General features: G+C 44.7%; 1 protein-coding gene across 2 annotated transcripts in view; it reads left to right on the forward strand.

The window, feature by feature from the left end:
* The window catches only part of tle5 (TLE family member 5, transcriptional modulator), a 96,237-nt gene that overhangs the window by 65,716 nt on the left and 12,495 nt on the right, over nt 1-18,026 (forward strand). For both annotated transcript variants that reach the window (XM_084309669.1, XM_084309670.1), the window contains exons 3-4: nt 4,359-4,422; nt 11,069-11,113. In XM_084309669.1, coding sequence (XP_084165795.1) covers nt 4,359-4,422; nt 11,069-11,113 — 109 coding nt within the window. The remainder of the gene's footprint in view (nt 1-4,358; nt 4,423-11,068; nt 11,114-18,026) is intronic.

The following is an 18,026-nucleotide window of genomic DNA, read 5'->3' on the forward strand; positions in this document are numbered from 1 at the left end:
TGCCCAGCCAGCAGTCTCTAGTCTCTACTGCCCAGCCAGCAGTCTCTAGTCTCTACTGCCCAGCCAGCACTCTCTACTGCCCAGCCAGCAGTCTCTAGTCTCTACTGCCCAGCCAGCAGTCTCTACTGCCCTGCCAGCACTTTCTAGTCTCTACTGCCCAGCCAGCAGTCTCTACTGCCCTGCCAGCACTCTCTTGTCTCTACTGCCCAGCCAGCAGTCTCTACTGCCCAGCCAGCAGTCTCTACTGCCCAGCCAGCAGTCTCTACTGCCCTGCCAGCACTCTCTAGTCTCTACTGCCCAGCCAGCAGTCTCTACTGCCCAGCCAGCAGTCTCTACTGCCCAGCCAGCAGTCTCTAGTCTCTACTGCCCAGCCAGCAGTCTCTACTGCCCTGCCAGCAGTCTCTAGTCTCTACTGCCCAGCCAGCACTCTCTAGTCTCTACTGCCCAGCCAGCAGTCTCTAGTCTCTACTGCCCAGCCAGCAGTCTCTACTGCCCAGCCAGCAGTCTCTAGTCTCTACTGCCCAGCCAGCAGTCTCTACTGCCCTGCCAGCAGTCTCTAGTCTCTACTGCCCAGCCAGCACTCTCTAGTCTCTACTGCCCAGCCAGCAGTCTCTAGTCTCTACTGCCCAGCCAGCAGTCTCTAGTCTCTACTGCCCAGCCAGCAGTCTCTAGTCTCTACTGCCCAGCCAGCAGTCTGTAGTCTCTACTGCCCAGCCAGCAGTCTCTAGTCTCTACTACCCAGCCAGCAGTCTGTAGTCTCTACTGCCCAGCCAGCAGTCTCTAGTCTCTACTGCCCAGCCAGCAGTCTCTAGTCTCTACTGCCCAGCCAGCACTCTCTAGTCTCTACTGCAAAAAATTTGATAAAAATTCAATAGAAGGCTCTACTAAAAAGGTGACAGAGACTGGGAGCGGAAGAGCAAAAAGCCCGATCTCCCATAGTGCAGAGATTGGTCCTTGGGCGCTGGAGGAGGTTAGGTTGCGCTGGTGAAATGACAAAACTACTTTCAAGATTTGTTCAAAAGGTACACAACAAACTCACATTGTCCATCCCAGTCAAGTCTCTAATCTTATCTGCTCAGCTAAACCGCCCTGGCTGTGGGCTTTCAGAGGCAGGACACAAGGAACAGAGCGAGTGGGTGCGGGTTACGCGTGTAACTAGGGTTATATGATCGAACAAGAGATGGAATTCCACGTTTAAAGTTGCACTATGTCGTTTTGGGAGAGACGTTTGAAAGAATTTTAAACCTCTGAATACTCGATCATCATTATCATTAGAACATTAGAAGTGTCTCAAACACTATGATCTGTGGTGTCCTTCCACTGCCACGTCTACAATATAAAGAAGCATCCTTTAACACAATAATTGCCAAAAACTAGTATACTCGTTATTGCCCACCATGCGAATATCGGGATCGTTATTTAGTTTATTCGCTATATCTATTCATAATTCATGTCTGCAGCCTCTGTATACCCTGGTGAATGTGGCAGACGGTCAACACTGCCCTCTACTGCCTTGCGGAGCTATTGCATCCCATTGGAAATGGGCTGGTGTGTTTTAGGAGCTGATATGAGCCGTGCGGGCGGGGTTTAAATACTCAGGCGAGCCAGGGGCTTACAACGACGGCATGGAATATTAACCCCGCCTGCCCAGCCGTGTCTAACGCTCGGTAATGTCGGGGCCCCGCTACGAGGGCCAATTCATGTATGCACGACGAGATATAATAATGATAATCTAGCGTTGATTTCAGGATGATTAGATAATCAGCCGAAAAATGACAACGTGATGACTGGATTACACTAAAATGTCTTTTTCTCGTCTTTTTCCTGGAATTACTCAAAAGCACCCAAACCATACTCTATTCAAAACGGTATAAAACGGAAATGTATGGATGAAAAAACTATCTGTTTTGGGCATGTTGACTGGAAGCAACTCACTGACAGTCGACGCCGTTATTAGACTCATAGATATAATATAAGATATATTTTAAGCACTCGCAAATATCATTTTAAACACTCGCAAATGTTGCAGTCTAAAACTATATCCATTGAATAAAGACCTGTCGATGAAGGGGGATCAGCGCCCCCTGCTGCTGGCGGTCAATGTGTTAAGGTTAATGGTGGTCATTAGGGGTGTAACGGTACACGGAAGCCACGGTTCGGTATGTACCTCGGTTTTGGGGTCACTGTTTGGTACGAGTTCGGTATAACAGTAAAGAAATATTTATAATTATTATTAAATATAATTATTTTTAAAATTTAATTATACTTAGTTCCACCTAGGCTTTTGGTAGTCAGTCAGTGATAACGGTGTAATTTTGTGTTCAGGAATCCACTTGAGTAAATGAATTGCCTACTGCCCCCACCGGTGTATACTTTCAGTTTCACTTCTAGAGTAGTTTTAACTTCACGTGAAGCAGAGAAAGATCACTCTAGAGAAGAGATAGTAGTAGTAGTTTATTCAGTCATCATCTCACACGATACAATATACACAATCATGCTATGCCATGTTACACAACAATGGCAGAGGATTTATCAATATTTTGGATGTAACCACCGCAGCAGCTCGACTGGAGAGGAGCTCAGAGGACCAGTCCAGATCAGCAAAAGTATGTTTCGTTTTTTTTTCTCGGATCAGCTGTGAGGGGAAAGTAGCGTGAACGTTGGTGTGTGTTTGTCTTTCCATTGGTTAACATTATTAGGCGAACAAGAAATTTTTCATTTTCAGCCGATTGTAATGAACCTGCGGTGTTACAAACATATCATTCATTCATGGTTTTGTTTCAGGGACACCTGTCGTAAGGGGGAGGGGAGGAGGGGAGAAACAGCCCAGTGCGCGTTTGTTAATTTCTTCTGTCGGCTTGTCATCATGCCTTTACAAGCTTCAACGTTTTATTCATCATCTAAATGTGGCAATACTGTGGTAATGATGATGGTGATAATAATGATGATGATGATGGTAATGATGATGATGATAATAATGATGATGGTGGTGATAATGATGATGATGGTAATGATAATGGTGATAATAATGATGATGATGATGGTGGTAATGATGATGGTGGTAATAATGATGATGATGGTAATGATGATGGTGGTAATGATGATGGTGGTAATAATGATGATGATGGTAATGATGATGGTGGTAATGATGATGATGATAATAATGATGGTGGTAATAATGATGATAATAATGATGGTGGTAATAATGATGATGGTGGTAATGATGATGATGATAATAATGATGATGGTGATAATAATGATGATGATGGTAATTAGGCTTGGGCGGTATGAAGGTATTACGGTATACCAGGGTATTTCGAGATCCCGCCGGTATGATTCTCAATACCGTGACGTCACTACCGTTCTGAGAGCTAACGTTGATACCTGGATGGTGCGGGCTAACTGGCTACCGTTCTGAGAGCTAACGTTAATACCTGGATGGTGCGGGCTAACTAGCTACCGTTCTGACAGCTAACGTTAATACCTTGATGGTGCAGGCTAACTGGCTACCGTTCTGAGAGCTAACGTTAATACCTGGATGGTGCGGGTTAACTGGCTACCGTTCTGAGAGCTAACGTTAATACCTGGATGGTGCGGGCTAACTGGCTACCGTTCTGAGAGCTAACGTTAATACCTGGATGGTGCAGGCTAACTGGCTACCGTTCTGACAGCTAACGTTAATACCTGGATGGTGCGGGCTAACTGGCTACCGTTCTGAGAGCTAACGTTAATACCTGGATGGTGCGGGCTAACTAGCTACCGTTCTGACAGCTAACGTTAATACCTTGATGGTGCAGGCTAACTGGCTACCGTTCTGAGAGCTAACGTTAATACCTGGATGGTGCGGGTTAACTGGCTACCGTTCTGAGAGCTAACGTTAATACCTGGATGGTGCGGGCTAACTGGCTACCGTTCTGAGAGCTAACGTTAATACCTGGATGGTGCAGGCTAACTGGCTACCGTTCTGACAGCTAACGTTAATACCTGGATGGTGCGGGCTAACTGGCTACCGTTCTGAGAGCTAACGTTAATACCTGGATGGTGCTAACTAACTGGCTACCGTTCTGTGATTTGTTTACTTGCTAAGGAATTTAGGTTCGAGGTTGAAGAAAGTGCACTTTTAGGTTGAAAGAACGGCCCTAATGTCAACGTGTTTCAATATAAGCGTTATGTATGGTGAAGATAATGAGTATATTGTTAGCTCCGCCCCGCTGATGAAAATGGAAGTCATACCGTCATATACCGTATACCGGGTATTATGTCAGCAAGGTATGACGGTATGAAAAAAATGATACCGCCCAAGCCTACTGGTAATGATGATGGTGGTAATCTGTCTCCTCTCTCTCTCTCTCTGCTAGTTTGAAGCTGGAGTGTGACAAGCTGGCCAGTGAGAAGTCTGAGATGCAGCGGCATTATATCATGGTGAGTCCGACTGTGTGTTTGTTTGTGTTTATCTGTGTACTGGTGTATACAGTAAGTGTGTGTGTGTTTATTATGGGTGTGTATATGTATGTTTGTATCTGTGTATTTAGTAGGGATGCCCCGATCGATCGGCCAGCGATAGGTATCGGCCGATATTCAGTATAAATATGAGATCGGTGAATTCCGATAATGCTTTATTAAAACCGATCGATGACACGTGCGAAAAACATGATCCAATTCTCTGCGGAGGTCTCACTCGCTGTCTTCTCTCTCAGGCACACACACCTTGCCCCCCCCCCCCTCACAGACCCATGTCAACAAATGCTCCGGCAAGAGTCGAGTGCATGAGCACCTCTTTCAACATAACTGAAGCATTCAACAAAATGGCCCAGTCAACTATTCACTTTAGTTTAATACATGAGGCATTGTCTAACGTTATCTAGCTGGCTAGCTACTGATAGCTCCTGATATCAACATCTGATATCATCATTTTGGCATTCGTTTTCGGAGTTGTTGGCCAGCGTTGGCTAACTAGCTATCGTTGTTCCGTGAGCTAACGTTAGCTACCTAGCTAACATTACTGTTTAAACAAAATGACCCAGTAAACTATTCACTTTAGTTTAATACATGATGCGTTGTCTAACGTTATCTAGCCGGCTAGCAGTAGCTACAGATAGCTCCTGATATCAATGTCTTATAACATAATTGACATAATTCGTTTTTGCAGCTGTTGACTAATTAGCTATCGTGCTTCATAGCTGTAACTGAACACTGAGAACAACTTATAAGTTTCAGTTCATAGGAAAATACTAGGGGTGCACCGATATATCGGTCGGGTATCGGTATCGGCCGATAAGCTCAAATGTGCCGATGGCAGTAGCCGATAAATATCCATAAATTTGTGTCTAGTCAATCTGGCCCACACGTTCAAACTTTGAAAAAAGTTTCAGTCAAGCGACCTGCACAACGCCGCCCCCACACACACACACGCTACTAGGGATGGGTACCTTTCACATTTGAACCGATACGGTACCGGTACCTGTGAATCGATACCGGTACCCAACGGTACTTTTTTTCTGTACTTTAGTCTCAAGACATTTAATTTACCTACCTCAGTCGTGAAAAAAAATCCAAACTTCAAATAACTACAATTTAGACCGTTTTCGGCTTGCCATTGCTCCGACTGCTTTGTTGTTGAATCAAGTCAAATCCTAGGTAAGCATATATTGTGCGTGTGAACGTTGACATGAAAAGAAAAAAGGTAAAAAAAAATTATTAAAGATTTTATCTTTTATTTATTTTTTTGGTATCTCACTTGAATCGATACTCGGTAGTACCGACGTGTTTCGATTCGATACCTCAAAAGTACCAAATTCGGTACTCATCCCTACACGCTACTGCATCAAAGTTACTACTTATGATTAACAAAGACTGAATTGTACCCATTCTGCAATCTGTTAATAAAGTTTTCAATCAGACAAATGTATAGAAAAGCTTTTATTATAACATTTGTTGCAGTAAAATCATTATGCCTCGTTTAGTACTCTTGTGGAGCGCTGGTAGTCCACTCGTGGCCGGCGGGGAGCTAACGTTGTTGTTGTCGTTGTTGTTGAGCTCTCGTCAAAATCAATGGCGGACATCCCGGAAGTAAAAAACGAATAAACGCTTGCCGATTGGTGGTAAGAACAGCAGAGGCGGGTGCAAGCGGTGTGACGTAATTGGCAGAATCGACTGTCAATCAAAATTGTTCTGTTGCATTGCTTTGTTTGAGAGATAGTGCTCTCTTATTAAAACTAATAAACAAGTCTTGAGCAAGACAAGTTAGTCTGTTATGAAAGCCAGTGAGTATTGTATGACTCAGTCTTCAGCAATAATCATGACTCATGAGCATTATAAAATAAAAACACACATGGCATGGTGGAATTAATACCATAAACATGTTTCTTGATGTTTCCTTTTTTTAAGTAAGTAAAGAGGCCTATGTTCATATCGGTGAGCACAATTTGTAACACAATAAGAGAGATGTGTAGCCTATTTATTTATTTAATATTTTATTTATTCATTTTATTATTATTATTTTATTTGTTGCCATGCCTAAAATAATAGTCAAGCATAGGGCTAAAACATTTTCATAAACAATAATATAATCTTTTGTTATTATGGTTATAATAAAAGCTTTTCTATACATTTGTCTGATTGATTGGTTGAAAACTTTATTAACAGATTGCAGAATGGGTACAATACAGTACAGCTCAGTGGACTGGAGGATGAAGACCAGAAAAAGACTTTCGGCTTTTTTACATAAGGGTCCTCCATTTTCAATGCATCAAAACATTTAGAGACATACAAATATACAGTAGTTTAAAAAAAAATCCCCCCACAAATATCGGTATCGGCCGATTGTGTTAGTTGAACAATCGGTATCGGTATCGGTGGCAAATTTTCATATCGGTGCATCCCTAGAAAATACTTTGACTATAATGGTCAGAAGTGAATGAACTGGGCGCCCTTGTGGCGCATACCATAGTGCCTTGCGCACCTACGCGGCCGACCCGGGTTCGATCCCAGCTCCCGTCGTTATTTGTCGCATGTCCTCCCCACCTCTCCTCCCTTTCGCCCTCTCCTCTGTCGGTCCTGCGTGGCCAAATAAAGCTGTAAAAATGCTGTGTCTAATCTGCCCGTCGCTTATCAATGACTCATTTTCCACAGTCAACATTGTCGAAGCAGATTGTTTTTTTATCGGTTCATTTCCGTTTTATAGCATCTTGAAAAGCCCTCGTTTTCAAGGAAAATAAAAAGATTCCATAATAAACGGAATATTCTAGAATACACAAAAGAAATTCAAATTTTTTGGCCTATTTATGAATCGTTTTCAAATAAACGCTAGATTATCGATAGTACAGATGCAGCACTGAAAATTCAAACCACTTCTGCTGCTGGTCTGCTGATCCTCTGCCACTATAGAACTAGCACTCAGGTGTTATATTTCAGGGGCTGGTGGCTGGCTCCCAAAGTGAACAAAGCGAGGGTACTTAACTTAAGTGCTTCCCCAGGGAGGGGGTCAGGGGCTACTGCCCTCAGACCCCCAAGATCATTTTTATATGGGCAGTCTGACTTGGGGTACTGCCCATATAATAGTGTTGCAATGCATGATAAGTAAACAGTGAACGAATGGGACGAATACAAATTTAAGATGAAAAAGTCTCCCCAGTGGGAGGCAGTGGAGGTGTGAAATCTGGCCCGGTCCAGAACAATACGAGTCACTAAATCAGTTTGGCCCGTGGAGTGGTGGAGCAGCAGCAGAGGAGCAGCAGAGGTTCGATTTTTCAGTGCTGCATCTGTATATGTGTACGTATGCACGCTATATAGGCGATCTGATATCTGATCTGATATATTTCCTGATCGCTCGCACAGCCAAACAGCCATATCACACATAGGGGAAAAGCTTATATCTCCGTGAAAACAGGTCTGATTATCCTAAGACTGGTCAAATAGATTCCTTACCTGAGATCAGATGGTATCCAAAAATATTATTCCAATTCCTGATCGCCATTCCAAAAATCGATCCTTTTATTGATCCAATGCTACATACTGTAAACACATATTACACGCTGTTCTGATGGTCCACAATGACTGGGATCATCTCCGGTTACATGCGTGAGAAGTAAAATGTGGATTCCGGATTTTTTTTTTCTCATCCATTTTCATTGAGTCCATTCCAAAAGGGTGCATTACCATCTGGGAGACAATAGGGGGCGCTTTTTCCACATCTGAGCTCCTGATGGGGCTGGTTTCCCAACGGTAGACTCGGTTGATGAAATATGAATTCAGATCGCTAATAAAAAAATAAAACGATATTTGTCGTCGTGGGCATTCAGGGGGCGGGCTGATAACACGTGTTATGTCGTCCGTGGCATCCAAAGTGTTAACACCCAGTACTATTCACTTTACTTAATTTCTAAAATTAGATTAGATAATTTAGACCGGACTTTGAGAATGCCTGTGTTAGGCCTACAGTATAATACTGCCAGCTGCTATAAGAAAACCAAAAACGATCGGTATCGGCAGTGGATCGGTATCGGTGGCAACAAACGTGATCGGGGCATCCCTAGTATTTAGTACATCCATCTGTGTGTGTGTGTGATCAAGCATGTGTTGACCCCCTGCACCCCCCCCCCCCCACCACCACTTCCTGTGTTGTACTTGTTATCTTGTGTTTGTTTGTTTGTTTGTTTGTGTGTTCTTCTGTTAGTGTACCTGTTCTCTTGTGTTTGTTTGTGTTCTTCTGTTAGTCATGATTGTCTCTCATCTTTACTTTTTGTTTTTATGTCATTATGTGTCATCCCCCTCCTCTCCCCCTCCTCTCTACCCCTCCTCCATCCCCCTCCTTTCTCCCCCTCCTCTCCTCCTCCTCTCTACCCCTCCTCCATCCCCCTCCTCTCTCCCCCTCCTCTCTCCCTCTCCTCTCTCCCTCTCCTCTCCCTCTCCCTCCTCCCTCCTCCATCTCTCCCTCTCTCTCTCTCTCCCTCTCTCTCCTCCCTCTCCCTCCCCCTCCTCTCCCCCCTCCTCTCTCCCCCTCCTCCATCCCCCTCATCTCTCCCTCTCTCTCCCCCTCCTCCCTCCTCCCCATCTCTCCCTCTCTCCTCCCTCCTCTCTCCCCCTCATCTCTCTCTCCCTCCCTCTCCTCCCTCTCCCTCCCCCTCCTCTCTCTTTTTTCTTCACCTCAGGGCTAATCTCATTGTCGCTGGCCATGGCTGTGTAGCTGTCTGATATGCTGCCTCTAATTGATCCTCTGACTGGCTTTAATCTCATCTAATCTGTGCCGCGCCTCTGCTCTCTCCTCCATCAGCCAACAGACACACACACAGACACACACACACACACAGTTGTACACGTACACTCACACACACACACACATGCACACTCCATCAGCAGCAGGCTTGGCCCCGTACCCACAGCCCGACCCAGCCCCACCCCCCACCCCTAGTCTAATAGCCTATCAGGTTCCTGCTCCCTGGCTAACAGCGGCACCTCCATTTCCCCAGTGCAGTAATTACTTTAGAGACCTGACGTCTGGGCCCAACAGCAAGGGGGGGGGGGGGGGGGGGGGGGGGGGAGAGAGAGAGAGGGGAGAGAGAGAGAGAGGTTCCCCTGCAGTGGGTAATTAACAAGGTTGACGCCCTTGAGGGTGGCCCCTCTCATTAACACTGATCACTCTCGTTCTCTTTCATTCTCTCTTCCTCTATCTCTATAAAAAAAATCTATCAATTTAAAAGGGCTTTATATTGACATGGGCAACATACTTTTACATTGCCAAAGGCCAGTGTTAAAACAAACAAAACAATCAAACGGAGATCAGTACAGTACAGATGCAGGAATATTTGTGTGATTGACGGTCTTTATGGCGGTTGTATTCCGTTGGATGTCCTTTTCTTGTCACAACAGCTCTCTAATCTTGCTGCTGTGTTTGCACATTGTTGTACTTCAGCCAGTAGGTATTGGAGTTTTGAGTTATTTGCCATGTTTTCAAAGTCTCTTTGGGTGTTTGCAATTTGTGGGAAGTATGTCTCTGATGTCTTGGTATAGTGGGCAGGTTGTTAGGAAGTGTAGTTCGGTTTCCACCTCTTCTTGTGTGCAGTGGGTGCACAGTCTGTCTTCTCTTGGGAGCCAGGTCGCCTATTCTTTAATCCCAGCCGAAGAGTGCTGCCGAGTGCTTCCGCGTTTTCCCTGATTGGCCGCGACACGGCCCGCGGCAGCGGCAGAGCGGAGCGGCACTGCCGCGGCATTATGCAGCCGTAATCCCAGCTGTTTTTCCATCGACGCTTAGCTCAACTCGTTCGCCGCCTTGCTGTGGAGCCTGCGGTGCGGTTGGTGACAAGTTCGAATCACTTCAATTTCTTTTTTCTTTTTTTTTCTCCGTTTATCATCTCTCGCTATAAACGTGCATTCTTTCGCCGGTTAAGTTTAGGCATTCTTTCGGAGTTGGTTAAGGTTAGGGTTAAGTTAAGGTTAGGGTTAAGGTTAGGCATTATTTCGGAGTTGGTTAAGGTTAGGGTTTGTCGCAGAGCATGGCAATAGAATGCCTGTCTGTCTTTCTTGACGTGGAGGCAGCAGCCTATTTCCGCTCTACCGCTCTACCGCTCTGCCGCGCGCCGCGGTCACATGGGCGTCATGGCCAATCAGAGAAACGCGACGCACTCTTCGGCTGGGATTAATATAGACGCAGCCAGGTCTGCCTATTACAGCATTTCTCAATGGCTAGGCTGTGTTAGCTGAGTCTGTACCTAGTCAAGGATCTTCTTAGTTTTGGATCAGTCACAGTCCTCAGGTATTCTGCCACTGTCTGTTTAGGGCCAAATAGAGTTTGGGTTGATTCTTTCCAATGTGTCAGATAGTTTTCTTTTTGTTTTCTTATAATTTGATTTAGTCCAGTGTGGTTTCTGAGTCCCAGAACCAACTGGCTGAGTGGGCATCTCTCTAGGGTCTCTCTGTAGGTGAAGGCTTTGTTATGGAGTGTGTCTGGGTCACTTTCTTTTAGTTTATTTATAAAATGTAAATGCTTTCTATCTCTCATTCCCCCCCCCCCCCTTCCCCATGCATTATGTCTTATGTATAATAACATCCCTCTCTCTCCTTGTCTTGACAGTACTATGAGATGTCCTACGGGCTCAACATTGAGATGCACAAGCAGGTGAGTCAACATATGATATGATATGATATGATATTTGCATTTATAATGCACCCCCCAGCCAATTATTACATCGGTCCGGGGCGCAGCCCGGGGGAAAAAGAATACGAATAAATGGACGGGACAAATAAAAAACTGAACCAGGCAGACGGACAGACGGAGAACATAAGAACACCTCAGACACACAACACAACAGCAAAGTAACTCGGTGATCATCCAGAGCGAAAAGGGGGGTTTTAAGCAAGGCCTTGAATGTCTGTACGGTGTTGGCAGACTTGATGTTGAGGGGGAGCTTATTCCACAGTGTCGGCGCCATCACTGCAAAGGCCCGGAAAACCTTTGTCGCCAGTTTGGCCCGCGGGACCCTCAGACACAGTTGGTCATTTGATCTGAGGGACCTGGAGCTGATGGATTGGACCAAGAGTTCCTCAATGTAGACCATTTAGGGCTTGGTAGGTGAATAGTAGAATTTTAAAGTTGATTCTCTTCCTCACTGGGAGCCAGTGGAGAGAGACGAGGACTGGGGAGATGTGGTCCCTCAGTCTGGTGCCTGAGAGCAGCCTGGCAGCAGCACTTTGAACGCGCTGGAGGGGGAAGATGGTTTTGTCCGGCAGACCAGAGTAGAGGGAATTGCAGTAGTCCAGTCGTGAGAAAATGAGCATGGTGATGACTTTATGAAGGTCACTGGACTTTATGAACATAGACAATTATAACATCATAGCTCGGAATGCAGCCGATTTACTCTTTTTACAAACATTATAATTTATAAATGTAAACAAAACCTGTTTTTTTAAATGTACAAAGCTCACCGTCACACATTGCCACACAGCCAGTTGTCAATTAAATAAATAAATTCAATTATAAACTTTAAATATTACATATTATACTATACTACTATTATATTATACTGCAACTCTGTACATACATCTGATTAGCACTACACTCAGTAGTACTAATTTGTATATTTTGTACCCAGTTTATTCACCTGTACATTGTATATTGCTGTTGCACTTTACTGCTACTACATTTGCATTCTGGTTAGATGCCAAACTTATTTTCGTTGTACTGTACTTGTGCTGTATAATGACAATACATTTGAATAAAATCTAATCTAATCTAAAATGAAAATGCCGTTGAAACCCCCCAGGGATGTATGCATCCATGTAACACAGATAGAGTTGACTCTGTACACATACCTAATAAATAACTCTGCTGTGCAGACACTCTCAGTTTGTAATGTTGTCTGTCTAAGTATTGATAACACGCTTAGTATTTTACAAATGAGAGTTTTTTTAATTTGATGAATATGCACTGATATGCGAAAATGAAGTAAATGTGTTTTATTTATATATATATAAAATGGGGGCGGTGGGAAAGTAATGTACTCGGTGGAGCTTGAACACTGAGTAACACCGGTATCACGGACTACCGCAGCGAGCCGACTAGTTACCGCTGTGTGGGCAGTAGTGATGTGACGATTCATCGATTTGCATCGGTGCGCCGGCATAAACGTTCACGATGCGAGTGCACCGGTGGAATAAGTCCGCATCGGCAAAATTTCAGGCTGAACTCGCGATGCATCTTGTTGTAGCGTCTTTGCATCGGTCAAAACCGATGCATTCATATAATTTCCTCTCATCCACTTCTGTCAGCAGTGCACTGTGACTGCACACACAGCAGATACTATTGCTTCGCTACTACATAAGGCGAGAGCCGCGTCACAGTTATCAACAAACAGTGGAAGTCGAGGAGGAGACATGAATAGAATTGATCAACATGGCTAACGCTAGTTAGCCGTTCAGCTAACGCTAAACTACAGTGTCTAACTAACTAACTAACTAACGTGACTCTGCAACACCAGTTCCATTAGTGAGGAGGGGGGGGGGGGGGGGGGGGGGGGTATATTGAAGACGCTTGACAACAGGGGTTCAAAGATAACTTCACATTTATTGGCTATTCGTTTCTTAATTATATTGCTTCGGGCATCCAGGCAGGCTCCGTGTGTTGTGTTGACATCCTAGTCTAGTGTGTGTGACATCATCAACTGTCGACGGCAACTCAGACGGGGAGGGGCTCTCTCTCTCTCTCTCTCTCTCTCTCTCTCTCTCTCTCTCTCTCTCTCTCTCTCTCTCTCTCTCTCTCTGTTCAATGATTTAAAGTGGCCAAACGTTACAATATAAATACTAATTGGATAGTTGATGATAAACATTTAATTTCATTATCTGAAATATTATAAAATCATTAAGTCTGCTATAAGCCATTATCCCTTTGTGTATGATTATTATTGTCTCACAGTAGTGTGTATATACATTGTGTGTGTGTTTTTAGCTAAAGTGGATAGAAAAGACAGTACTATGCAAAAGTCTTCTTAGGCACCCAAGAGTTTTTATATAAATTGTCTTACAGTAGATTCTTTTATTTTTAATAATAATATAAGCTGCATATAAGGAATACAACCAAATCCTCTGTCATACCATAAAATTGTATCATTATTTTGCATCGTGTTGAATCGCATCGTATCGCCCCGAATCGCATTATGTTGAATCAAATCGTATCGAATCGTATCGTATCTCAACAGGGGGTGAATCGTATCGTATCGCATCGCATCGCCCGGTGCTTCAAATGTATCGTTAATGTATCGTATCGTTGGCACCGTATCGAGATGCGCATCGCATCGGCCTCAGTGATGGAGATGCACATCCCTAGTGGGCAGCAGGTCAGGCTGTTCTGGCTCCTGTCTCTTTAAATGCAAATGAGCTGCTGCTTCCCACGCCCCCCCCCCCCCCCCGTGCATGGAGGCATCTAGCTCATGAAATACAGATCAAACTGTCAGACTACTAGGCGTTGCCGATCAAATATGAATGAGGTTCCAGCGACATCATATCCCATGTCTTGCCTATTAGAAACATATTTTAGTAAATGTTTTTTTTTAGGTAGACAAAGGAGAAGGCTTACAAGCGAGCCGCCATCTTGAAAAACAGACACGGAAGTCGGGACTAAAGAGCACATCGAATTATATTACTATTGTGTTACATAGTGAAGTAGACGTGTAACGGAAGAAAAGGCTGGACTATAGAATTAGGCGTTTCAGGTGGCGCAGTGGGCAAGGCGCTCGCAACGAATGCTGGAGACTAGGCTCGAACAGGATGCCTCCTGTTCGAGCCCCGCTCTCCACATTGCTTTCAGTTTAGCTGGTCGTCCACAGTAATACACATTGGCCGTATTACGGGGAGGGAAACTGAAGAGTGGGGATCGGGAGTTGTGGACAGCGACTCCTACAGGTCGGTTGGTGCGTCTGCGCAGTAGAATCAAGAAGCGACAGGAGCGGGGCCCCTCCAAAGCCCAGACCCCCGACGCTGAAAGATCGAGCCGCGCAGGTGAAAAGATGCGACGGCTGTTACCTCGAGTATCGGAGGGGACTCGTGCTATGTATGACTTAGTCCACATTGCAGCCGGCTTGTGGGAGGCAAGAAACAACGTTCGAAAGACAGGGGAGGGTTGAATTGGACGATATGAAATTGGGATGGGAGAAAAATAGAAAATGGGAGAAAAAGTGGATAAAAAATAAAAATAAAAAATAGGCGTTTCAGGCAGTTCAGTGTTTTCTGTTCTCTGTGGACTTTGTAGCTGCAGATTTACATGCAGCTCCAGCGATACGACATTTACATTTAGTCATTTAGCTGACGCTTCTATCCAAAGCGACTTACAAGTTCTGTACGACAAGTCATCAGGAAGGGCAGCTCCAGCTATACAACACACTTGCTGGGGCCCATTTATTTTCGAGTTCAAAAAGGGCATACAATGACCATCAAACTTAAACAGCTCAGCATCATCCAAGGGTTTCGTAGCCAAACGACTGCACTGTCGGTCCAAAAAGCCTCAACGAAACCCTGATCTAGCTCTCACTGCAGCAGAGAAGTATATTTTAAAGCCATATGCTCAACACAAACACACAATAAATCTCCTAAGAATAGGATTTATTTTCTTTTATATATATATATATATATATATATATATATATATATGTTTTCTCAGACTAACCCTGGGAAACAAATCATTAGTTCACAATGCAAACAAAACATATTCCTGTCAGCTGACACAGGCACAGCTGTGTTGATTGGGCGTGCGAGTGGTGAAATGGTGCCATCACATTTTGAGATGGGAGTGCTCTTGGATGGAGCTTTGACGTGGACTGCAGGGGTCTGTTTCATAAGGAGCCATGGGCTCGTCATCATGCTGTATGAGCCACTGACTCATTATTATCATGCTGTATGAGCCACTGACTCATTATTATCATGCTGTATGAGCCACTGACTCATTATTATCATGCTGTAGGAACCAGTGACTCATCATTATCATGCTGTAGGAACCAGTGACTCATCATTATCATGCTGTAGGAACCAGTGACTCATCATTATCATGCTGTAGGAGCCAGTGACTCCTCATTATCATGCTGTAGGAACCAGTGACTCCTCATTATCATGCTGTAGGAACCAGTGACTCATCATTATCATGCTGTAGGAACCAGTGACTCATCATTATCATGCTGTAGGAACCAGTGACTCCTCATTATCATGCTGTAGGAACCAGTGACTCATCATTATCATGCTGTAGGAACCAGTGACTCCTCATTATCATGCTGTATGAGCCACTGACTCATCATTATCATGCTGTAGGAGCCAGTGACTCATCATTATCATGCTGTAGGAACCAGTGACTCATCATTATCATGCTGTAGGAACCAGTGACTCATCATTATCATGCTGTATGAACCAGTGACTCCTCATTATCATGCTGTAGGAGCCAGTGACTCCTCATTATCATGCTGTATGAGCCACTGACTCATCATTATCATGCTGTAGGAGCCAGTGACTCATCATTATCATGCTGTAGGAACCAGTGACTCATCATTATCATGCTGTAGGAACCAGTGACTCATCATTATCATGCTGTATGAACCAGTGACTCATCATTATCATGCTGTAGGAGCCAGTGACTCATCATTATCATGCTGTAGGAACCAGTGACTCATCATTATCATGCTGTAGGAACCAGTGACTCATCATTATCATGCTGTAGGAACCAGTGACTCATCATTATCATGCTGTAGGAACCAGTGGCTCCTTGTTGTTGCCACACATTTGAGATGAATCCCACTTGTTGGGTCTACAATTTTGAAGAGGGAAAAAAGGGCAAAAACGACAACTTGCCTGACGACCCTCCTCTAGTGACTGGCTCCAGTATATTACAGCCCGGCCTTTAGCTGGTGAGCAGGGGAGTGCAGAGTAATGTATTCCCTGTGGGGGGGGGGGGGGGAGAGTGATGGGCCTCAGAAGGGCTGGCCCTTATCGGTGACCTCGTCTGGCGCTGGCGCTATTCCCCCCCCCCAACCAACACCACTGCTGTATGATTGATGCTGCACTCTTGACAGCTATACTGGGAGGCGCACACACACATACACAGAGGTAGTAGTCACCTACACAGCCTTAAAGACACACAGAGATAGTAGTCACCTACACAGAGAAGGGCCAGAGCCGACTCTACTTCCTCAGAAGGCTGAGATCCTTCAATGTCTGTACAAGGATGTTGAGGATGTTCTACGAGTCGGTGGTGGCGGGGGCGCCTTCTTGTACGCTGTGACCTGCTGGGGCAGCGGACTGAGAGCGGGGGACACAAACAGGCTGGATAAGCTGGTCAGGAAGGCCAGTAGCGTGGTTGGGGTGGAGCTGGACTCTCTAGCGAGGGTGGCGGAGAGGAGGAGCCTTGCTAAGCTCCAGGCCATCAGGGAAAACCCCTCCCACCCACTGTACACAGACTTGGCTGACAGGAGGAGCATGTTCAGTGCTAGACTAAGGCTGTGTCCCATTCCTCCCCATGGCCCTACGGCTTGGCCCTACGGCTTGACCCTACGGCTTGGCCCTACGGCTTGACCCTACGGCTTGGCCCTACGGCTTGACCCTACGGCTTGGCCCTACCCCTCGAGTCACCCTTCAGAGCGGAGCCACAAGGGGTGAATTGCCCTACGAAATGGGACAGCACTAAGCACTCAGTTGCCGACAGCGTAATGACGCAACTCACCCACGTGCTTACATTACTTACAGGCAGCTTACATCAGAAGGACCATGAAGCTTGCTCTGCATACCATGTAAATTATAACGAATGTCTTCAGTGTTTATGCTTGTACATAAAAAGGTTTTTGGTATCAAACTCTTGACATTTTGTGTTATTTTGTAGCACAAGTTTAATCAAAAGTTAGTCAGGTTCTTTATATTCATACAGTATGTCAGTCAAATAGAAAATGAATGGGTGAGACTATAATAAAGCATATAGTAGTACTACATGGTATTGCATGGTACTACATGGCAGTATAGCGTACTACATGATACAACAGAATATGACCATGGTAGTACAGGGTACAACATGGTATTGCAGGTTAATACAGAGTACTGCAGTGTATTACATGGTACTGGTAGTGGTAGTACATATTAACTTTTTACTTCTAGGTTCTCTTGATGTAAATTCTAGTAATGCGCATGTATATGTAAAGAGAATGCAAATCCAACTGCAAATATTAACAATTGTAGAAAATACATTTTAATAGATTACCCCCCCCCCCCCCCCCCCCCCCAATACAGTACTCACACTATTGTTCTGGCATTTTGTCAACCATGCGTTGAAACAGGGCCAAGAAGCAATCTGTTCCCCCCCCTCAAATGTATATACTCTCTTTTAGAAACTCTGTCTCTTAAACAGTACTGTAAATTTGTATATTATCTTGTATGTCATAAGTATCTGGATGTAACAGTACTGTTTATCTGTGTCATAAATCTTATGATGAATTGAAAATGGGGGACCCTGATGTAAACGAGACCAAAGTCTTTCTCTGGTCTGCATCCCGATTGTGTGTATTGAGCCG

Source organism: Notolepis coatsorum (genome assembly GCF_963971535.1).
Source record: "Notolepis coatsorum genome assembly, chromosome: 3".
NCBI classification, from domain to species: Eukaryota; Metazoa; Chordata; class Actinopteri; order Aulopiformes; family Paralepididae; genus Notolepis; species Notolepis coatsorum.